Source organism: Hyla sarda, chromosome 2 (genome assembly GCF_029499605.1).
Source record: "Hyla sarda isolate aHylSar1 chromosome 2, aHylSar1.hap1, whole genome shotgun sequence".
NCBI classification, from domain to species: domain Eukaryota; kingdom Metazoa; phylum Chordata; class Amphibia; order Anura; family Hylidae; genus Hyla; species Hyla sarda.
The window spans coordinates 49,916,475-49,941,702 of record NC_079190.1 but is presented as its reverse complement, the minus strand read 5'-3'; the positions used below and the strand labels follow the sequence as shown (position 1 = coordinate 49,941,702).

General features: G+C 40.2%; 1 protein-coding gene across 4 annotated transcripts in view; it reads left to right on the top strand.

The window, feature by feature from the left end:
• SACS (sacsin molecular chaperone) overlaps window positions 1-21,048 on the top strand; it is a 90,892-nt gene extending 69,844 nt beyond the window's left edge. For all 4 annotated transcript variants that reach the window (XM_056561760.1, XM_056561761.1, XM_056561759.1 and 1 more), the window contains one exon: window positions 8,601-21,048. In XM_056561760.1, the coding sequence (XP_056417735.1) occupies window positions 8,601-20,149 (11,549 nt within the window). In that variant the 3' untranslated portion in view covers window positions 20,150-21,048. The remainder of the gene's footprint in view (window positions 1-8,600) is intronic.
• The last annotated feature ends 4,180 nt before the right edge of the window (window positions 21,049-25,228 follow it).

The following is a 25,228-nucleotide window of genomic DNA, read 5'->3' as shown; positions in this document are numbered from 1 at the left end:
TTTACAACAGCTGTAGGCACACTGGTGGGGAACCACTGAGTTAGAAAACAGACTCTAGCTCAGTGATTCCAACGCATGTGCCTCCAGCTGTTGCAAGACTACAACTCCCAGCATGTACGGTCTGTCAGTGCACTCTGGGAGTTGTAGTTTTGCAACAGCTGGAGGCACACGGGTTGGAATCACTGAGTTAAGAAACAGACTCTAGCTCAGTGTTTCCCAACCAGTGTGCCTACACCTGTTGCAAATCTCCAATTCCCAGCACGGCCAGACAGTCAGGGATGCTGGGCGTGTAGTTCTGCAATATCTGGCCCTTCAGATGTTGCATAACTACAACTCCCAGCATGCCTGGACAGTCTGGGCATGCTAGGAGTTTTAGTTATGCAACAACTGGGGAAGAACAGTTTGGAGACCGCTAAGTAGTGGCCTCCAAACTGTAGCCCTCCAGATGTTGCAAAACTACAACTCTAAGCATGCCTAGACTGTCCAGGCATGCTGGGAGTTGTAGTTCTGCAACATCTGAAGGGCCAGATATTGCAGAACTACATGCCTAGTATCCCTGACTGTCTGGCCATGCTGGGAATTGTAGTTTTGCAACATCTGGAGGGCTACAGTTTGGAGACCACCATATAGTGGTCTCCAAACTGTGCCACTTCAGATGTCGCAAAACTACAACTCCCAGCATGCCCAGACAGTCAGTGCATGCTGAAAGTTGTAGTTTTGCAACATCTGGAGGACCACAGTTTAGAGACCACTACACAGTGGTCTCCAAACTGTGACCCTCCAGATGTTGCAAAACTACAACTCCCAGCATGCCCAGACAGCCTTTGGCTGTCTGGGCATACTGGGAGTTGTAGTTTTGCAGCTTTTAGAAGGCCACAGTGAAGATCACTTATCGCGATCTTCACTGCAGCCTTCTCCGCCGCACTTTCCGGCCGCCGCTCCTCCTGCTGCAGCCGCTGCTCCGGGATGCCGCCTCCGAAGGTCCGGGTAAGCCGGACCATGCTCCCTCCTCGCCGCCCGTGTTCCCCCCGCTCTGCCCCGACTTCGATCGGTGGGCAGAGCGGGGGGAAATGAACTCTAACCGCCCCGCCCCCCTCCTGCCATTGGTGGTCAGCCTTACTGACCAATGGCAGGAGATAGGAGTTGGTGGCAAAACTGCCACCTCGCTCCTATCCTTTAGGCTGGTCGGAGCTGGCTCTGACAGCTCCGATCATGCTTATTTTCTGGGAGATCGGGTCACCAGTGACCCGATTTGCCCGGATTGGGGCAAATCGCAGGTCTGAATTGACCTGCGATTTGCTGTGATCGCCGACATGGGGGGGGTCTCAGGACCCCCCTAGGCATTGCCACGGGATGCCTGCTGATAGATATCAGCAGTCATCTCGGTCCGATCAGCGCCCGGTGAGCTGCGGTGATCGGAAATACGGAGGGCGTATGGATACGCCCTCCGTCCTTAAGTGACGGGACGTGATGGCGTATGCATACGCCCTTCGTCCCCAATGAATTAAAGAAAACCTTTTTTTTTTTTTTTTTTTAAATCAACTGGTGCCAGAAAGTTAAAAAGATTTGTGAATTATTTCTATTAAAAAATCTTAATCCTTCCAGTACTTATTAACTGCTGAATACTAGAGAGGAAATTATTTTCTTTGTGGAACACAGAGCTCTCTGCTGACATCATGACCACAGTGCTCTCTTCTGACATCTCTGTCCATTTTGGGAACTGACCAGAGCAGCATATGTTTGCTATGGGGATTTTTTCCTACTCTGGACTGTTCCTAAAATGGACAGAGATGTCAGCAGAGAGCACTGTGCCTGTGATGTCAGCAAAGAGCTCTTTGTTCCAAAAAGAAAATAATTTCTTCTGTAGTATTCAGCAGCTAATAAGTACTGGAAGGATTAAGATTTTTTTTAATAGAAGTAATTTACAAATCTATTTAACTTTCTGGCACCAGTTGATTTAAAAAAAGTTTTTCACCGGAGTACCCCTTTAAGGTTGCAGCTCTTAAGCCAAACTTTTTTCCTACCCCATATGAACTCAGTTATCCTCCTGTCTATCTCCTCAAAGAATCTTTTTCTAATCCCAATAGGAGTCACCCTTAAATAATGCAACGCCATTGGAAAAAGTACCTTTTTTACCAAATCAATTTTATCAGCCATATATAATCCTAGTTTATTCCATATCTGACATTTGTTTGCAATTTTTTTCCTCAACAGGCAAATATTCAGTTTCTCAAATTCTTGAATATTATTTAAAACTATTACCCCAAGATATTCGAAGTTTCACCTAAATTCAGAATTTTAATATTACCTATTGGTCTATCTATTGGTTCATCCGATGGGAGAAGTACAGATTTCTTCCAATTTATTCTAAGCCCTGATTTTTCCCCAAATTGTTCTACTTCCCCCATTACTCCTATAACACTATTCTCTGGGTTGCACAGTGTATGGCTGGAGGCTGTATGTCTGTGTGCTGCCCCCACAGTGTTCTGCTCACCGCTCCTCTGGCCCGGTGTCACAATCTACTGCTATGGCCTATGGACCATAGCAGTAGGTGCTGGGACCGGGGGAGCGGTGACCGGAACACTGAAGATTATGCGCCGCCGGTCACTCACCAGGCCCTGGCCGGCGCGCGTCTTCCTCTGGTCCTCCTGTGCCTCTATGGTTGTACACACGGGACGTCACTGAGGTCCTGTGCGTACAACCATAGAGAGGCGGAGGATCGCAGGCAGACTGCAGGAGGACCAGATGAGGACGCGCGGCGGGCGGAGAATGGTTAGTGACCCGCGGACATCCTTATGTCCCGAAAAGATTTTTCGGGACACAGGGATGTCCGGCATAGGAAAACCTATGATTATCTGCCTGGGCCGGCTCCTGTGTGCGGCTGCAGGCGGGGGCCGTCCAGAGCAGGTAAAAACTAATTCATGTATACTAAAAACCAGGGTGCCTCCAGCTGTTGTGAAACTACAACTACCAGCATGCCCGGACAGCCTTTGCCGGTCCGGGTATGCTGGGAGTTGTAGTTTCACAACAGCTGGAGGCACCCTGGTTTTTAGTATACAGTTATTAGTAATTCACCTGCCCGGCGCCCGGAGCTGTATGTTCCAGGCGTAGGGCAATAAACATAGCCGGTGTGAGGTGAAAAATTCACCGGCGGTCATGAGGCTGCTGCGGACGGGGAGCGGGTAGTCAGCGCTGCAATGCACCGCCGCAACCTCTGTACTTACCGCTGACTTCCCGCTCTCGCCCGCAGCAGCCTCTGGCGTATATTCGCCGTATAAGACGCACCAACTCCCCCCCCCCCCCCCGTTTCGGGGAAGAAAAAGTGCGTCTTATACGGCAAAAAATACGGTAGGTTTGATTTTGTCGTACTTCTGGAAAAAATCATAACTACATGCAGGAAAATTTATACTTTTAAAATTGTAATTTTCTGACCCCTATAACTTTTTAATTTTTCTGCGTACGGGATGGTATGAGGGCTAATTTTTTGTGCTGTGATCTGAAGTTTTTAGTGGTACCATTTATGTATTGATGGGACTTTTTCATCACTTTTTATAAAATTTTTTATGATATAAAAAGTGACCAAAAATATGCTATTTTGGACTTTGGAATTTTTTTGCACGTACGCCGTTGACCGTGCGGTTTAATTAATTATATATTTTTATATTTCTGACATTCCACATGTGGCGATACCACATATGTTAATTTTTATTTTTATTTACACAGTTTTTTTTTTTTTTTATGGGAAAAGGGGGATGATTTTAACTTTTATTAGGGAAGGGGTTAAATTATCTTTTACATTGATCTTTTACGCACTGATCTTTTACATTGATGAATGGTTACTCATAGGAAACCATTGATCAATTATTCTGCCACTTGACTGCTTCACCGCGGCGATCCCAAACAGCCCCCTGAGCTAACCTGCAATGTCTTACTTTCACTTTAGGGTTAATAGCGCGCGGCACCGCGATCAGTGTTAGCTATTAGCCACGGGTCCCGGCCTGTTAGAGGCCGGGCCAGACCCCCTATGACGCGTGGCCACGGTGTGGCCCTGCATTATAGAAAGGGAGTGGGCGGAGGGCGTATAGGTACGCCTCCGTACCCAACAGGTTAAACCGCACGGTCAATGGCATACGCGCTAAAAAATTCCAAAGTCCAAAATAGTGTATTTTTGGTCACTATTTATATCATGAAAAAATTTATAAAAAGCGATCAATAAGTCCGATCAATACAAAAATGGTACCGCTAAAAACTTCAGATAACGGCGCAAAAAATGAGCCCTCATACCGTCCCATACGTGGAAAAATAAAAACGTTATAAGGGTCAGAAGATGACAATTTTAAATGTATAAATTTTCCTGCATGTAGTTATGATTTTTTTCAGAAGTACGACAAAATCAAATCATCATAAGTAGGGTATCATTTTAATCATATGGACCTACAGAATAAAGAGAATGTCTAATTTTTACCAAAAAATTTACTGTGTAGAGACGGAAGCCCCCAAAAGTTACAAAATGGCGTTTTTCTTCAATTTTGTCACACAATGATTTTTTTTCCGTTTTGCTGTAGATTTTTGGGTAAAATGACTGATGTCATTACAAAGTAGAATTGGTGGCGCAAAAAATAAGCCATTATATGGATTTTTAGGTGCAAAATTGAAAGGGTTATGATTTTTTCAAGGTAAGGAGGAAAAAACGAAAGTGCAAAAACAGAAAAACCCTGAGTCCTTAAAGGGGTTATCCAGCCTAATGTGTTTTCAGTACCTACCAGCCAGTCCTGAATGGACTTGTGCGTGGAGTCAGTTTTTTTTCTTGTTGTCTGCATGGCTCAGTGTTTTTTTCTCTCATTTTCGCGGTGCTTGCGTTTTCTGATCTTTGTGTTTCCTGTTTGCCTTCTTTTTGTGAAACTACATTTCACAGGATTCCTTGTTTTGTTTGGTGAGGTGACTTGGCTTCCTCACACATTTATCTCTCCACTCTTTGTAGTATGTTTGTGTGCGTGCCTTTGTTAGAAACTACAGGTCCCAGAATGCCATTGCCAATAGTCTCCTCCAGCACAACCATCACATGATCAAATACAAGTCATCAGTGTAGCAACGTAGGTACACATAGGGGGAGGAAATCAAGCTAGAAGGGGGCGAGTACAGAGGAGAGGCCTAGTCCACATACATCACATGACTAATAATCATGTGACAGAAAAAAATGCCATGACGCAAACGCACAGCTCTGTGCCAGGAACATCATCGAGGGGCCGAGTTCCCGCAGAAAGAAACTGGATAACAAGCAGTGATGCACAGTCTCGGCCCACACAGAAACATGGGAAACTGTGGAGACATACGTCATATGCAGGGCTCAAGTCCTGCAGGAACGTGTGGGAACTGAGTTCCTGCACTTTTTCGACAACAGGAACACCATTCCCATTAGCAGTAGCAGCCCTTGAGTGGAAATCTTGGGTGAGTTCCCACACTTTTTTTCCCCAGGACTTCACCCCTGGTCATATGGTAGGCAGAAAATAAACAACTTCCTGTGGAAAGAACAAGAAAGAATGGTCTATAAATAAAAAAAAGGTAAGGTAAAAACATATATTTACAAAAATCCTGATCTGGACAACCCCTACAAAATGCAAAGATAAAAATAATTCCTGGAAACCCCTTTAAGGGGTTAAAGTACATTAACATTCTAGGGCCATATTTTTTCCAAACTGTTCTGTTTACTATAATTCTATAAAGGTGTATTCAAGTCCCAACAAAATTTCAAAAATGAGATTGCTAATTAATTTAAGAAAAAAACATACTCACCAGCTCCTGGTTCCCTCTGCTCACCCCTAGTTCCTGTGATGTGTTGTCCCTGCAGGAACTGGCCACCCAGGCAATTGCCGCCCTTGGAACTGCCCATTCAACCAGTCAGAGGCAAGTCACTGACCCATCTCAGACTGGCTGAATGGGCAGTTCCTGGAGGACAACATGCCACAGGAACCAGGAGGCACTGGGGACTGGGAGCTGTTTAAACAGCAGCTATGGGAAAAGTAAGTATGATTCCTTTATTATTTTTATAGCAAACTTAACTTTTAAACCAAAGTTATTTTTGAAAAATGTTCTGGTGCTGGAATATCCCACTAACACATCAGGACTATATAAAAGAAGTTGCCTCTTTCTTTGCAGCTATTGGCTTAAGCAGAACTTCAAAGCCTTCCTGCTTAAACTTTTCTGTACAGTTTCAGCCAATCGCTGAAGACCAGGAAGTATGTCAGAGTGGGGACAAGGTTGGTCACTTAAATGGGGTGTCCAGTGGAAATAGTAAATTTACTATTGTTCTCAGGCTGTCTACAGAAATTCAAAACCCTCATAGCTCCAGTATCGGGGAGGCCCATCACTGGCCAATCTCCCCTGACAGTCTTATTTACCAGAGCTGGCAGGAGCTGTAGATGTGATGTCACAACAACGCCAATCATTGGCCACAGCAATGTCCAGTCTTGGCCAATAATTGACAAGCGGCAGTGCCACTTATGAATGTAATTAGTTCACCCAGATGAATTCCAGCCTCAGCAGCCTAATTAGATTAATTGCAGTGATGAGACTCCACCCTCTCTCACTCACTCTGCAAAGCCAGGGGCATCATGGGAAATATAGGCAGCATATAGAAATTTTTTCAGTGGGAAATCAAGATGGCTGAAAACCCATTCCTGTCACATCGGTTAAAACAGGTAAGCATAGGGCAAATACGAGAACCCCTATATTACTAATAGCCTATGCTGCACTATATAAAAAGTAATAAATCCAATGTTTGCTTCTTCAAATTCTGGCTTTTTTTCTATAAATAAGCAATTTATGGCTTTAAATGGAGAGTGATTCTTAAGCTGTTTTGTTTTCTAGGGCTCTTTAATTTTAAATTGTTGAGACATTGTTGAAATATTGCATATTTATTTTACTTTTGTATTACGACTTTATTAAGAGCACAACAAAGGATGAATAACTGCATTGTGTATGTGTTTTTTATTTGGAATGTCTCTTCATTACAAAAAAATTTTTTTTTCCAGAAAGCTGTTAATCAAGTGTTCTTAGATAGTAGGAAAGAGTCACACGAAAGTGCATCCGCAGTGTATTTGATGCTGTGGATGCACTTCTGGCAGTCACAGAGCGACGGCAGAACAAGCTCCCTGCTGCTGCCATAGCTCTCTGCTCGTGACTGCCTGTGGGAATCTGTAGCAGCAGCAGGGAGCTCGCTCTGCCATCGCTCTGTGACGGCCATGTAACCCTACCCTTAAACAGAGTTTCTGTCAACAGGAAATATAATCAGAGATATTGAGCACATAGATTAGCTAATGTTGTGTTTTGCCTACTAGGAGAAAGTGGCTTGTATCTCCTGGTATAAGCCGCTTATGGATAGATTCTTTGTTTGCTGGTATTCATAAATGGTGCATGTGTTAACCTATGTACATGGGAATGGGAATAATTAACTTTGTTTTTCAGTAAGAAAAATGCAAAAAGGTTTTAAATTCTAATAAGTTTGTGGTGCTTTTATATTAATCGTTATGCATTTTATATAACTCAATGGTGTTCTTTGGTTATTGTACAATCAAAAAAATTAAAGGATTGTCCATGATTAGATAACCGGATCTGTCCATAGGCTGTGTCTGATATGGCAGACTTTATTGTGGTCAAGCTGCAGTACTAGACACAGCTAATAAATAGATGTTGGCTTGTTTATTTTAAAAGACTGTCATGCCCATCCATCCTAAACGATAGATCGACAACTGGGCGCCTGTCCCTTCCTGGGATAAAGTGCAGTGGTGTAAAAACACATAATATACATAGTCGGTCACAGGCCAGAAACGGAATACAACTAGACAACCAGATATACCAAACAGGATACAAATACTAACAGGGCAGAATATAAACTGATAAGGAAACATAAGACACTGTTCACACTGGGACACAGAACAAACAAACTGGACACCCCACTCCACAAAATGAGTAGCCATTAATAATAAAGCCAAATAGGCTACTGGCCAGCGTACATAAAATGCTGACCCAGTAGGAAACAGAAATATAATACATGAAACACTAGACTAGAAACGGATGAGTCTGAAAAGACTCCAGAATACCAAACAGGAATATAACATACAGAGCACAGGGTACAAGCAAGACTCAGACACAATATGAACACAGACAGAGCAGAACGAACAAGCATAATCCTAAAACCGACTAATGTAACGCAGACTAAAATCTACAAAGAACAAGACTATTTAACCATGGCTAAAACTCAAATAAATAGAAGGTAAATGCTCAAGCAGACTTGAAAGTGTATTGCACAAACTGACTTAGTGGCATTAAACTAAATAACCAGCCCTGAATGCAGGAGAAGTCTGGCTTAAAATAGACACACCCGAGTTTTCATTCGTTCAGAGCATTAACCATTCCCTACCTAGGAAGAATAAAAAACTCCTCTGAACATCCTAGTGTGTGAATACACACCTAAACAGAAAAATACAAAAACAAATGAACGGACATTACAAAGACAGTAAACCCTCTTTTTTTAATCATAGACAACCCCCTTTAAGAATTCATATTATAGAGACCTAATTTTTTTTCCTATCTCCCCACAGGTAGACCCTGTACCCAGCTTCAACTCTTGAATCCTGAACGATTTATACGTCTTACAAAGGAAATTATGAATACAACTTGGCCAACAAGAGACTTGGTCGTGCAGTGGCTTCCAGGCAAAGACAAAAAACATCCTCCTATGTCGTGGCTTAAGATGGTCTGGAGACTGTTGTACATTCATTTTTCCGAAGATTTGACTTGTCTAGATGATATGCCGCTTATACCTACAAAGCTGCTGGAAGAAGAAGTAGAACCCATACTGGAACTCATTCGTCTCAGGACACCTTCTCCTGTTATTTATGATGATGCGACTGACACTCAGCTCCCAGAACATTTGCCCGAAATAATTAAAAATCTGAGTGGCATTGTCCTCACATGTTTAGATCCATCTGTACAGCATCCTCTTCTTAAAAAATATGTCTATCCCCCTACACCTAGTGCCCTTCTTCAAATAATGGACAGGATGTCTCTTCAAAAGCTGTCCAGTCAGATTGCTTCACTGACCCCAATCCAAAAAGGCGCCTTGCGGAGGTTCCTTGCTAGTTTAACAGACATAAATGAAAAAGAGAAGAAAATCATTCAAGAGCTGATGGTTTTTAAAAGAATTGAACAGACTTCCGAACAAAAGAATTCCTATGTTTTCTTGAGAGGGTGCAAAGTACTTCATCACAATGCTAAGCTTCCACCCAAAACCCGTCTTTCCTTTCCTATAATTGATAGCAGTGATGAGGAAACCATTCGACTTACCAAGATGCTAAAGGTAGAACAATTGAAAAGCACTGACTGCCTAAAAATTATATTGCAAGACATAGAGAAGGGATTTTATTCAGCTGAAGAGCGGACAACCGTTATGCTATGGGTTCTTGAAAATTTAACCTTCTTAAAGAATGAAAACCATGCAGTAATTCAATGGTTGTCGAGCCTTAAATTCATACCTGCTCACAAAGATCGACTTGTTTTAGCCAATGAACTTTTTGACCCGGAGGTAGACGTCCTCCAAAATCTATTTTGTGCTGAGGAACAAATGTATTTCCCACCTGCTATATTTACATCCTCAGATGTCTTACATTCTCTTAGGCAGATTGGCCTAAAAAATGATTCTCACATTTTAGAAAAAGACATTGTTCAGATTGCTAAGAAAATCGAAGCTGTATATAACGGATCAGGAAAAAATTACGAGGTTGTTGTAAAAAAGGCAAAAACTTTACTCAATATATTAAAAAGAAATTATAAACTTGTACAGTCACCAGAGGGAAAAGCCATATTAAAAAAGATCAAATGGATACCTACTATCAAAGAGCGCCCACCAAATTATCCAAATTCCTTGGTTTGGATTGGAGACCAGTTCAAGTTATATTCTCCTGGAGAAATGTGCAGTGTGTCTTATGCTGTCCTGGTGGGCTCTTCTATTCCAATGTTGGAAAACATGCATGACAATATTGAAAAAGTCCTTGGCATTTCGAGGGAACCTAGTATTGAAGCCGTATTGAAACATCTCAAAGTTGTCGTCGATTGGTATAATTCTAAAACTATTACTGATGAAGACTATTATCAGTTTCAGCACATTCTGCTGGAGATATATAGTTTCATGCAGGAATGTCTTGATAAAAGCAAAGAACTATACAAAGCCCTGTCCTTTCCATGGGTCTGGACAGGCAAAACGTTTTGCTCCCCAAGGCAAGCCATTATAACTTCAGCCTATAGTCTTGACCTTCAGCCCTTTTTGCACAACATACCAAATACCATGGTGAAATTTCACAAATTGTTCAAGTTTTGTGGTTCAATTGAGCAGCTAACACCTGAACAAATCTTTGATGTTGTTAAGATAATCTATGAACGTAGCAAACAACCCATGCATAAAGAGGAGAACACGCAGAACATTAACATAATGCTGAACATTGTAAGGTGGATGTATAGTCATCAGATTGCTGTAAGTCTAGATACACCCTTGCCTGTGCATTTTAACAAAGACCCTTTAAAACTTGTAATGAGACCCATCCATGAATGTTGTTACTGTGACATCAAGGTTGATGATCTAAATGATCTCCTTGAAGACTCAGTGGAACCAATAATATTAGTACATGAAGATATACCAATGAAGACAGCAGAATGGTTGAATGTACCGTGTTTAAGTACACGGCTTATTAACCCAGAAAACATGGGGTTTGAACAGTCAGGCCAAAGAGAGCCACTTACTGTGAGAATCAAAAACATTTTGGAAGAATATCCTTCTGTTTCTGACATCTTCAAGGAACTTCTCCAAAATGCTGATGATGCGTCAGCGACTGAGTGCAACTTCATGATTGACATGAGACGAAATATGGATATAAGGGAAAATCTTCTAGACCCAGGAATGGCAGCATGTCATGGTCCTTCACTATGGTCTTACAATAATTCCGAGTTTACTGATAAAGATTTTTTAAACATTACAAGACTTGGAGAATCCTTAAAGAGAAGTGAAGTTGACAAAGTCGGAAAATTTGGTCTAGGATTTAACTCTGTCTACCATGTCACGGACATTCCCATTATTATGAGTAGGGAGTTTATGATCATGTTTGATCCAAATATCAATCACATCAGCAAACACATTCGAGACAAGTCCAACCCAGGCATCAAAATTAACTGGAGCAAACAGCAGAAAAGACTTCGCAAATTTCCCAACCAGTTTAAGCCATTTTTAGGTGTATTTAATTGTCATCTACCACTTGCTGTAGAAGCTCCATACTGCTACAAAGGTACACTTTTCCGGCTGTCCTTTAGAACCCAACAGGAAGCCAAAATGAGTGAAATTAGTAGCTGTTGCTACAACACAGCAGACATTTATACGCTGGTTGATGAATTTAGTTTATGTGGCTACAGATTAATACTTTTTACTCAGAATGTGAACTCCATGGTCTTGAAATACCTAAAGCCTGAAGAATCAGATCCAGGATTAGCTCAAGACACTGTTACTATTAAAAAATCTATGTGCTCCTCCAAGGTTTTAGCTGATCCAAAAAGACTACTCACAGAGGCTGCCAAAGTAATGAATACCTGTAGTATTACCAAGAAATACCCAAATGAAATGCCCAAATCATCATGCATTTTGCAGATCGTGGTTCAAGAGTTTCACCACGTGTTCAGGCGAATAGTTGACCTTCATTCTCCATTGTTCCGAGGTCCTGAAGATGAACCAGCTAACATTTTTGAGCTGGCCAAGTCGGGGCAGACAAAGAGGATGACTGAGGAACTGCCACAGAAAACTGTGGACTCAACATCATGGCTTACATGTTCTTGTATGGATATAGGTGAAGCTTTAAAATTTGCTTTGAGTGATAGTGGCAAGAGACTTGGGCTTGTGCCATGTGGTGGGGTGGCTGTAATGCTTTCTGGAAGTCAAGATGGAAAATGGACCGTAAAACCATTTTCTGGTAATATTGGAGAAGTCTTTTGCTATCTACCACTCCGTATAAAAACTGGGCTTCCACTGCATATAAATGGATGCTTTGCTGTGACTTCAAATCGGAAAGAAATTTGGAAGACAGACACAAAGGGGAGATGGAATACTGTATTCATGAGACATGTTATTGTGCGGTCTTATCTAGAGGCCCTTTGCGTCTTAAGGGACATGTCTACCAGTGGAGAGCTGATGAACTACAACTATTATTCAGTATGGCCAGACCCTGACTATGTCCACGATGACTTTTCTGTCATTTGCCAAGGACTATATGAAGACATTGCCAAAGGAAAGGGCAAAGATCGAATGAAAGTATTTTCTGATGGAACATCTTGGGTTTCCATGAAAAATGTGCGATTACTTGATGACTCTTTACTCAAGAGACCAGACATTGGACCAGCTGCATTCCAGATTTTCATGAAGTATTTGAAGAAGACTGGCTCAAAAAACCTCTGTGCTGTGGAACTGCCCTCTTGGGTTAAACTAGGATTTGAAGAAGCAGGGTGTACTGATGTGCTGATTGAGAATACGTTTTCAGAAAGACAGTTTTTTTCAGAAGTATTTTTCCCACACATTGCTGAAATTCAGCCTGAATTACGAGATCCATTGATGCTTTTTGTTTTGAATGAAAGGATTCAAGCATTTAGTGAAATTCTTCAAGTTACACCATGTATTCCATGCTCCAGTGAGAACCACTCTCTGGTCGTTCCCTCAAGGCTCATCCATCCTGAAGGTAGAGTAGCCAAATTGTATGACAACAATGATGGAAGATTTCCCTATGGCACATCTCAGAATTACTTGAACCCAGTAGTGTTGGTGAAGTTGGTGCAACTTGGCATGATGAAGGATGACATTTTATGGGAGGATTTAATTGAACGTATTGAATCCATTGCACTAATCAATAAAACGGATCATGCAGCAGCTTGTGTAAGGAGCAATATTATTCTAAGTTTGGTCGATGAGAAACTTAAGTTTAGAGATCCCAAGTCTAAAGAATTTTGCAAGAAATGCCAAATCTCTAAATTTTTGCCTTTTCTGAGTAAACCAGCTGGTTTTACCCTTCATTGGAAAGGAAGTGACTTCAATAGTGAGGAAATGTTTTCAGCTACAGAGCTTTACACAGTTGAGCACCAAGACACAGTTTGCCTCCTAAAACCAATTCTGAATGAAAACTCTCCTTCTTTTAAGGGCTGTGGATCCATATCCTTAGCAGTCAAAGAATATTTAGGTTTACTCAAGAAGCCTTCACCTGAATTGGTACTTGATCAGTTAAAGGAAATTGCAAAATACACAGATGGAGGCACCTTGTACCAGGAAAACATTACAAACTCCTGCTATAAATTCCTCAATGAAGCTATACTTTTGAACGAGGCTACAAAGACATTGGTTGTTACAGAGCTGAAGACATTTCCTTTTATATATATTGAGGGCATCTATGTTACTTCAGAAAAAGTTTCCTTCCATCTAAACTTTGAAGCAGCCCCTTATCTCTACCAGATGCCTAACAAATACAAAAATAATTTTCGGGAATTGTTTGAAAGTGTTGGTGTGAAACATGCCTTCACAGTAGAAGATTTTGCATCAGTACTTGAAATGATCAAAAGTGGTAATTCGAACAAAAAAATATCAGAAAATGACTTCCAACTTTGTAGACGAATTGTTAGTGAGGGAATATGGGGACTTATCAGAGAAAAAAGTCAAGAATTTTGTGAGACAACTTATGGCCAAATTCTTCTACCAGATGCCAATCTCTATCTCCTTCCAGCTAAATCGCTATGCTACAATGACTGCCCATGGATTCAAGTAAAAGACACTGCTGTGAAGTACTGCCATTCAGACATTCCAAGGGAGGTAGCAGTAAAGCTTGGGTCAATACCAAAAAGACACAAAGCTCTAGAAAGGTATGCAACTAACATTTGCTTCACGACTCTCGGAACAGAATTTGGACAGAAGGAAAAGCTTACTAGCAGAATCAAAAGCATCCTCAATGCCTACCCTTCAGAAAAAGAGATGTTAAAGGAGCTTCTTCAAAATGCTGATGATGCAAAGGCCACAGAAATATGTTTCGTCTTTGATGGCAGAAGCCATCCATCTGACAGAATATTTGATGAGAAATGGGCATCACTACAAGGTCCAGCACTGTGTGTATACAACAACCAGCCATTCACAGATGATGATGTAAGAGGCATCCAGAACTTAGGGAGAGGAACGAAGGAAGGCAATCCTGGTAAAACGGGTCAGTATGGAATAGGCTTCAACTCTGTTTACCACATTACTGACTGTCCGTCTTTCCTCTCATCCAATGACATTATATGCATCTTTGACCCTCATGCACGATATGCTCCAGGAGCAACCGCACTTAGCCCTGGACGCATGTTTCGAGATTTGGATGCCGATTTTAGAACCCAGTTTTCAGATGTTCTAAATCTATACTTGGGAAAGCACTTCAACCTCTCCAGTGCAACAATGTTTCGTTTTCCACTACGAAATGCTGAAATGGCCAAAAGCTCTGAGATCTCATCAGTCCCTTGCTCTGACAGGATGGTCCAGAACCTTCTTGACAAGCTGCGAACAGATGGAGCAGAACTTCTAATGTTTTTGAATCACATGGAAAAGATTTCTATCTGTGAAATAGAGAAGACAACAGGTGCTCTGAAAGTATTATACTCTGTTCAAGGCAAAATTACAGACGGTGACCGGCTGAAACGCAAACAGTTTCATTCATCTGTAATTGACAGTGTGACCAGGAAAAAACTATTGAAAGATATACCAGTCCAACAGATTACTTATACAATGGACATTGAAGACACTGAAGGAAACCTCACAACATGGTTAATCTGTAATCGCTCTGGCTTCTCTAACATGGGTAAAGTCTTAAAGAGTGTGATCTCCGCGCACAAAAATCAAGACATCACATTGTTTCCACGAGGCGGAGTTGCTGCTTGCGTAACCCACAATTACAAGAAACCCTACAGAGCATTCTGTTTTTTGCCACTGTCTCTTGAAACAGGACTTCCTTTTCATGTCAATGGACATTTTGCTTTGGATTCAGCCAGGCGTAACTTGTGGCGAGATGATGATGGAGTTGGGGTGAGAAGTGACTGGAATAATAGCTTGATGACGGTCTTAGTGGCTCCAGCTTATGTAGAGCTATTGGTGCAGCTCAAGAAACGAAACTTTCCTGGAACCGATCCCACAATCTCTATATTACACAATACTCCAATCCATGCTGTGAAGGATGTTTTAAAAAAGTTCTTGTCTTTTTTCCCAGTAAACAGACTTGACTTACAGCCAGACTGGTATTGTCTGGTGAAAGCTGTTTATGCTTGCATTTATGAGGAGTCAAAGCGCCTCTTGCCTGTAGTACGAGCCCCAAATGTTGATGGCTCTGACATGCAGTCAGCTGTCATTATTACTTGGGTAAACATGTCAGCTGTGAACTCTGGGAAGCCATACTTTGACAATTTATTACAAGATGAACTACATCACATGAAAAACATGGAATACAACATAACTACTCGCAAGACAGTAGCCGAAAATGTCTACAGGCTCAAACATCTCCTCTTGGAGATTGGGTTTAACTTGGTTTATTACAGTGATGAGACTGCAAATCTTTATCACTGTCTGGTGGACGCAGGCATCCCGGTTACTTATGCAACTCCTTCAGATGTCCGTCAGTTCCTGATGACTTTCTCGTCTCCTGACACAAACTGCCACATTGGAAAACTACCTTGCCGCCTGCAGCAGACCAACCTAAAGCTGTTTCATAGTTTGAAGCTCCTTGTAGACTATTGCTTAAAAGATGCCGAAGAAAATGAAATACAAATCGAAGGTTTGCCACTTCTAATTACCTTGGACAATGTATTGCAAGTTTTTGATGCAAAACAACCAAAATTCCTAACCACTTACCATGAACTTATCCCATCTCGAAAAGATTTGTTCATGAATACTTTGTATCTGAGGTATAACAGTATTTTACTTTCAAGTAAAGTTGCCAAAGTATTTGACATCCACAGTTTTGCTGACCTTCTCTCCTCCGTTCTTCCCAGAGAGTACAAAACTAAAGTTTTTGTATCATGGAGAGATAACTTTGCCAGTGAATCGTGGCTAAAAAATGCTTGGCATTTCATCAGCGAGTCCGTAAATGTTAAAGATGACCAAAGCAATGCCACTACATTTGATGCCGTTGTAGAGACCCTAAAAGATTGGGCTCTGTTACCAGGAATAAAGTTCACTGTGTCTCCCGGCCAGTTAATCATTCCAGACGGTGATGTATTATTGCCATTAAGCCTCATGCATATCGCCATCTTTCCAAATGCGCAGAGCGATAAAGTGTTTCATACGTTGATGAAAACTGGTTGCATTCAATTGGCGCTGAACAAAATTTGCTCAAAAGACAATATATTGCTTCCCTTGTTGGCTGGACATACTGCAAATATAGACAACCCAATGAGCATTCTCCGAGCTATACATCACATGATTCAGTCATCAACATTTAGGACTGAGAAGATTGCTGAAAATGACTTTGATGCCCTTTTGATGTATTTCAACTGCAATTTAAACTTCCTCACATCAGAAGATGCAACTAACATTTTAAAGTCCCTCCCATGCTATAAGTCTGTTAGTGGGCGTTACGTTACCCTGTCTAAATATGGCACATGTTACGTCCTTACAAAGACCATACCAGCAGCTGAAGTGGATAAATGGTCTCACTCATCATCCTTTGCATTTCTTGAAGAGAAGATACATTTGAAAGAATTGTACACTGCATTAGGATGTGTCCCTGTTGATGATCTTGAAATTTATTTGAAACATATTCTGCCAAAATTTGAAAACCTCTCCTATCATGCTAAAGTGGAACACTTGATTTACCTAAAGAATTGCTTATCTAACCTAGAAGACAATTGTACAGTAAAAGAGCAACTTTTTGCAAAACTAGAAGACCTAGCCTTTATTCATGATGCCAGTGGCCGACTTAAACCTGCCAAGAACTTTTATGATCGGACTGTGAGAGTTTTTGAAGTCATGCTGTCTGAAAAATTGTTCATACCCCTGGAATTCTTTAAAAAACTAGAACAACTCACAAAGCCAAAAAACCAATCTGCATTCTTTCTCTCATGGATTAAATTTCTCCGCAACATAGGCCTAAAGCATGTTATTTCCCAACAACAGTTGTTGCAGTTTGCAAAAGAGATCAGTATGCGAGCTAATTCAGAAGGTTGGACAAAGGAAGTGCTTCAAAACACTGTGGATGTCCTTCTTTATCATGTTTTCCAAGAAAGAACAGATTTGTTTTCTGGAAACTTTTTGAAAGAGTTGTCTATGGTACCCTTTTTGTGTCCTGAACGAGCACCAGCAGAACTTGTTCGTTTTCATCCTCAGTACCAAGAGGTAAATGGAACACTCCCCCTGATAAGATTTAATGGAGCTCAAGTAAATCCAAAGTTCAAACAGACAGATGTAATGCAGTTGTTGTGGACATCTTGCCCAATTCTCCCTGAAAGGGCAACCCCACTAACCATTAAAGAACAAGAGGGAAGTACACTTGGTCCACAGGAGCAGCTTGAACAAGTATTAACAATGCTTAATGTAAATTTGGATCCTTCAGTTGACAAAGTGATAAACAATTGTCGAAATATATGCAACATTACCACCATAGATGATGAAATTGTGAAGACAAGAGTAAAGGTTCTAAGGAGTATCTATGAATTTCTCAGCACAGAAAAAAAAGAGTTCAAGTTCCAGCTCAGAGGAGTTGCTTTTGTGATGGTTGAAGAGGGGTGGAAACTTTTAAAGCCAGAAGAGGTTGTAATAAATCTGGAATTTGAGTCGGATTTTAAACCGTACCTCTACAAACTTCCTCTGGAGTTAGGCACCTTTCATCAGCTATTTAAGAATTTAGGCACAGAAGATGTAGTTTCAACAAAGCAGTACGTTGAAGTTCTTAGTCGTATTTTTAAGAATTCTGAAGGAAAACAGCTGGATCCTAATGAAATGCGCACTGTAAAGAGAGTGGTTTCTGGCCTACTCAAAAGTCTCCAGAATGATTCTGCTAAAGTACGTAACGACTTGGAAAATATTCGTGACCTCGCACTTTACCTCCCAAGTCAAGATGGAAGATTGGTCAAGTCCAGCATTTTAGTGTTTGATGATGCCCCCCATTATAAGAGCAGAATTCAGGGAAACATTGGTGTTCAGATGCTTGTTGATCTTAGCCAGTGTTACATGGGAAAGGATCATGGCTTCCACACAAGAATCATAATGCTTCTTCCTCAAAAGTTAAGACCGCGACTTCTCAGCAGCATACTTGAAGAACAGCTGGATGAAGAAACGCCCAAATCGTGCCAGTTTGGTACACTTTGTTCTTTGCAAGGCAGACTGCAGTTATTACTTTCTTCTGATCAGTTCATCACTGGACTTATACGAATCATGAAGCATGAAAATGATAATGCATTTTTGGCAAATGAGGAGAAAGCCATAAAGCTCTGCAAAGCTTTACGAGAAGGCCTAAAGGTGTCCTGCTTTGAAAAGTTGCAAACAACGTTAAGAGTAAAGGGTTTTAACCCAATCCCTCACAGCAGGAGTGAAACTCTTGCATTTTTGAAACGATACGGCCATGCAGTGATATTACTTTACATACAACACTCTGACAGTAAGGATATAAATTTCCTGTTAGCTTTAGCTATGACCTTGAAGTCTGCAACAGACAATCTCATATCCGACACATCATATTTGATAGCTATGTTGGGTTGCAATGACATCTACAGGATCAATGAGAAGCTTGACAGTCTAGGTGTTAAATATGACTCCTCAATTGAGCAATCAAAACTTGAACTTCCTATGCCTGGTACACCAATACCAGCAGAAATTCACTATACACTGCTCATGGACCCCACCAATGTTTTCTATCCAGGTGAATATGTTGGATATTTAGTGGATGCTGAAGGTGGAGACTCATTTGGCTCATACCAACCAACATACACCTACGCCATCATTGTGCAAGAAGTAGACAAAGTAGATGACAACTCAGGTTCTCTGGGGAAGTTTTATCAAATAGACATTGGTTATAGTGAATATAAAATAGTTAGCTCACTAGATTTGTACAAGTTTTCAAGACCAGAGGAGGGTGTTCCGAACAAAGACAGTGCCCCATCAACACCAACAAGTCCAACAGAATTTCCTCCCCCTGGCCCAAGGACAGCGCCTTCATTTGCTAACAAGGAAAGTAACAAAACAAGCTCCTCCAAACATCAGTCACCTAAAAAGATAAAGTTAAATTCTTTACCAGAGATTTTAAAAGAAGTTACTCTTGTGATGGAACAGGCCTGGAAGCTTCCCGAATCAGAAAGGAAGAAGATAATAAGAAGACTGTATTTAAAGTGGCATCCAGATAAAAATGCAGAAAATCTGGATATAGCAACTGAGGTGTTTAAACATCTTCAAAATGAAATAAACCGACTAGAGAAGCAAGCCTTTGTAGATATCAATGTTGAAAGGACAGCAAGAAGAACCTACACCACCCCATCTTCTAGATTTCAGTCTGAAAAGTCTTCCTTTCAAAGGTTTTATTCTTCTTGGAACCAAGAGGCAACAAATCATAAATCTGAGAGACAACAATATCGAGAAAAATTTACTGCCCCTTCAGGATCATATGATTCAAAGCGCTTCTTTGTTCCACCAACATTCAAGTCCGTCGGTAACCCTGTTGAAGCTCGTAGGTGGCTTAGGCAAGCTAGGGCAAACTTTTCCGCTGCCAGAAATGACATGCATAAGAATGCAAATGAGTGGGTGTGTTTTAAATGCTATCTCTCTACCAAATTAGCATTGATCGCGGCGGATTATGCTGTTAGAGGAAAATCTGACAAAGACGTCAAACCGGCGGCCCTTGCACAAAAGATTGAAGAATACGGCCAACAGCTAGAAGGTCTCACTAAAGATGTCCAGACCTTGGAGGCTTATGGGGTGGATAGCTTAAAGACTCGCTATCCTGATATGCTTCCCTTCCCACAAATCCCGAATGACCGGTTCACTTCTGATGTTGCCATGAGGGTAATGGAATGTACTGCTTGTATAATTATAAAACTTGAAAATTTTATACAAAATAAGATTATTTAAACTGACAAACATCTTTTTTTTTACCTATGCAAATAGGGTTAATGTGATTTTAAAGCTGCACAGGACAGGAGCTCATTTCACTAATGCTATCACAGGAAGAAAGTTCATTCGGAAGGTTGTTTAGAGGAGATTTGTTAAAAAAATATAAAAACAAGTAAAAAAAAATGTAACTAAAATAGAATAAAAAATTGCAGAATTCTTGCTGCTAATTTGGGATAGGATGATATTACAGGATATGGATCATCCATAGGCTCTGAAAATCCCAAATTTGTATAGTTTTATTGGAGGGACTTTTTTTTAAAGTTGATCTGCTTTCTGTGCACATCACTAATGTGCTGTAGCTGGGCCTAGTTTTATGTAGCTAAAGCTGGCCATAAACATAAAAGTTGGTTAAGTCTGATTTTTTGGCTAGAATTTCTCTTGATCCTACTCTCCTGGCTACTTTCTTTCAGGAGGAAGGAGGGATTGGGCATCTCCAATTTCAACACCCCGATCCTTTGTTCCCTTAGGGGTAAAGCCCCTCTCTCATTTAAAGTCAAGAAAAAACACTGAACAGTAATCTTATGTGTACGGCCAGCTTTCGTCTAAGTCTGTGTCTTTCTTGGCTCTATTCCCCCCTGAAATCTATGCTTTCATACCAAGTCAAAAATGTTGTACTTACTTCCTGAAATGTGCTATTGTAAAAAAAATCTATTATAACTTGTTATACTTGCCCACCTTAAAAGAAGCTACATATAGAAATGTAGGATATGAAGACGTATAAAAAAGGCGTTGTCTGGTTTAGAAAATCCAGTTGTAAGTTCCCTATGGAATTCTGAATAAATGGAAGGAGGTCCTCTTGGTACTCATCTATAAGGCTGGGTTCACATCCCGTATGGCAAAAAAACAGATGGAACAGTATGGGAAAAAGTAAACCATATGCGTTTTTAAACTGTATACTGTTTTTAAAAGTGCAGACAGTTCTGTCCGTTTTTATTGAACAAAAAAAACCATACGTTTTTGAAAATTTTGCCCATTTTTAATGGGAGGGGTGTTGGGTGGGGACTTTAGGATGCAAATGCACATGTGCAAAGTAAAAACCGTATACGGTTTCCCGTATGGAACTGTATACATGTGCGTTTCCCATTGACGTCCTTGTTAAAAAAAAATGTATGCGGTTGCAGTACGGTTTTTAAACCAGAGACAAAAACATGGTCAACCACGGTTTTGACTCCGGTTTAAAAACCGTGCTGCAACCGCATACGTTTTTTTTTAACATGAACGTCAATGGGAAACGCACATGTATACGGTTCCATACGGCGAAACCGTATACGGTTTTACTTTGCACATGTGCATTTGCATCCTAACATCCCCACCCAACACCCCTCCCATTAAAAATGGACAAAATTTTCAAAAACGTATGTTTAAAAAAAAAAAAAAAAAAAAAAGGCCGGAACTGTTTGCACTTTTAAAAATATAATACAGTTTTAAAACGCATACGGTTTACTTTTTCCCCTACTGTTCCATCCGTCTTTTTGCCATACGGTTTTCTTTAGAAAAACTGATTGAAAACAGTATGGCAAAAACGTGATGTGAACCCACCCTTAGTCAGAGTGAAGGGTGACTACAAAGAGTGCCTTTAGAAGTCCCTTTACATCATAACCATCTCCCAGCACTTTTTGCCAGATCACAAGTTATCATCAGGGGATCCCTTCAAACAAAAAGGATTTTCCAAACATACAACCCCTTTAATAAATGAATAATAAATGTCCCTTATTTTTGCACCTTAACTATAAATAGGTCAAAATTGGATCATACATTTTACTGGTAAAGCCTTATAATGTATATACCTAGGAAATGGAAAATAAGTAGTAAAAAAAATCTTTTTTTTTTTTCTATAGCAAGGGCTTTATTTGCTAAATATTAAGAAGCGGCATCTCCGAGCTTTAATGCAAAACGTGTAATGTGAATAGTACAGAAATTGTGTATATACTGTACAAATGAATGTTTATTGTGCATACTCGAAACAAGCACTTTACGTAACCAAAGCTGGGCAGCACATTGGACAATCCCTTCGTACAAGGCTGGGTTCATACAATGTAAAATTTTCAGCGCCTATGGTGTTTTGCGTGCAGATATCCCAGAGAAATGCAGCTGCGTTTTTTTTTCTTTTTTTTTTTTTGTGGGTGGCATCTACTGGCAAATCCATGGTTAATTAAAATATGCACCGAATTTTACGCAGTGTGAACCCAACCTAAAAGTCTCATTGCTCAGTTTTTAGGCCTACAGTATTGCCATAGATTCCCTATTCATCTACGTCGGTGGTCTCAAATTGTGGCCCTCCAGATGTTGCGAAACTTCAATTCCCAATGGTGGAATTGAAGTTTGCAACATCTGGAGGGCCACAATTGAGACCACTGATTTACGCTCTCCCCTACAGCGCCTTGCTTTCCTTTACCCATACCATAGGACTATAATCAGCTGGATCTGGTTGTGATATTATTGCAGTTAAAGAACAAAGTACAGTTATTCTTATTCCTTGCTCTATCACTGTCTATAGCTGCCTTGCTTTGTATTTGTCCTTTTATACTGTGCAAAGTTGGTTTTCATTGTATTTTTTTTTTTTATTCATGTGATATTTAACTAAAAAAAAAACATGTCTGGTGATCAGAAACGTGCACTGAAAATAGCTTGTTTTCTTGTCCCGTGTCCTACAGATGCTGGAGCCTTAATTATTTTGTCTACATGTTTTTATTTTTTGGAACAAATGTATAAAGCATGTAGATGAGTTTAACTTATACTTGTCCCATTGCTTTGGGTATTGCATCAATGATCAGATTAATTCCTTCAAGTTTTCTTTTTATACAAGCCTTAAATTGCTTAGTTTCATCCATATTGGTCATTTCTAATAAACAATAAAATGGTCAAACTAAATAGTTGATTTTGTTTTTAATCTATCTCATATCTTTCTCTCTCATATCTATATATCTATCTCTATCTCATATCTATCTATCTCATATCTATATATCTCATATATATCTATATATCTATCTATCTCATATCTATATATCTCATATCTATCTATCTATCTCATATCTATATATCTCATATGTATCTATCTCATATCTATATATCTCATATGTGTCTATCTCATATCTATATATCTCATATTTATCTATCTCATATCTATATATCTCATATGTATCCTATCTCATATCTATCTATCTCATATCTATCTTTCTATTTATCTCATATCTATCTATCTCATATGCATCTATCTATCTCATATCTATCTATCTATCTATCTCATCTATCTATCTCATATCTATCTCATATCTATCTATCCATCTATCTATCTATCTATCTCATATCTATCTATCTATCTCATATCTATCTTTCTATCTATCTCATATCTATCTATCTATCTCTATTTCATATCTATCTTTCTATCTATCTCATATCTATCTATCTCATGTCTATCTATCTATCTCCTATCTATCTATATCATATCTATCTTATATCTATTATCTCTCTATCTATCTCATCTCTCTCTCTCTCTCTCTCTCTCTCTCTCTCTCTCTCTCTCTCTCTCTCTCTCTCTCTCTCTCTCTCTCTCTCTCTCTCTCTCTCTCTCTCTCTCTCTCTCTCTCTCTCCTCTCTCTCTCTCTCTCTCTCTCTCTCTCTCTCGTGGACAGGATATCTGTTTACACCCTCATAGCCCGAGATAACTGGGTTATAGTGTGGGCAAACAGGATTATAACAAGGGGTCACTTACTTATTTTGGTCCACTGGCTGCCAAGATATTTTGCCTGTAAAGTTCTCGGTATTTCTTCCATGACTAGCGCTTTGAAGGCGTCGTACTCCCCCCGGCTGGCCGCCTCTTCCTCCTGGAGTGAAGGGTCCTAAGCCCGCCCCCGCTATTAGCATATTCATTATCTCCCACATAAACCCATGCTGATATGGGGTCATACATTTATTTGTATCAAGATACTCCAAAATAGCATCTCTTAGAAAACTCTCAAACAATTTACATACAACGGAGGGGTACAGTCCCTGTTACTAAAGAGCCCCTGAATATTAAAAATCTATCTATCTATTACATTACTTAATCCCACGGGGTGAATGCCATCTGGACCTGGCGATTTGTCTATTTAGATTTTTTGTAGGCGGCACTGTACTTTTTTCTTGGGTTAGACCGGTGACCTGTGACGGGGAGTTTACCTTATCACACTCTATTTCACCTGGCATTTCATTTTCCCCTCGGTGAATACAGTGGAGAAGAATTTGCTTAATATATTTGCTTTTTCCTGATCCCCGTTTATAATTTCTTCTTTATCATGTTTTAAAGGGCCTACACTTTCATTTTTAACCTTTTTGCTATTCATATAGTTAAATAACATTTTGGGGTTAGTTTTACTCTCTTTGGCAATGAGTCTTTCTGTCTCTATTTATGCGGGCTTTTATCAGTTTTTTACATATTCTACATTTTTCTCTATATCTTTTTAATGCTTCCTCACTGCCGTCCTCTTTTAGTAATTTAAATGCTTTATTTTGTAATTTATTGCCCCCTTAACGTTCTTATTCATCCATATTGGGTTTCTCCTATTCCTGACCCTTTTGTTCTGATATTTTTAAAAGTCTCCCCATTTAGTGTCAGTATTCTTGTTTTTTCCAGGACGTTATCCCATTTTATATATTGTTAAGGGCTTCTCTGGGTTGGTCAAACTTTGCCTTCCTAAAGTTCATTGTTTTTGTGGCCCCTCGAGAGTTTCCCTTATTGAAGAATAAGTTATAATGTATTATATTATATTATGATCACTATTTCCCAGGTGTCCTTTTACCTGCACATTAGTTATTCTGTCAGGTCTGTTGGTTAATATTAAGTCTAGTAGGGCGCCCCCTCTGGGACAGATAATTGTCTTTAGCTATAGTCAGAAATCTGTTTCCTTTATAAGATTCACAGGACTCAGTCTCCCAGTTTATATCAGGATAGTTAAAGTCCCCCATTATTATCACCTCATTCTGATTTGCTGCCTTGTTTATTTGCCTCAGTAATTGATCTTCTGCCTCTTCCATTATGTTTGGTGGCTTATAACAAAC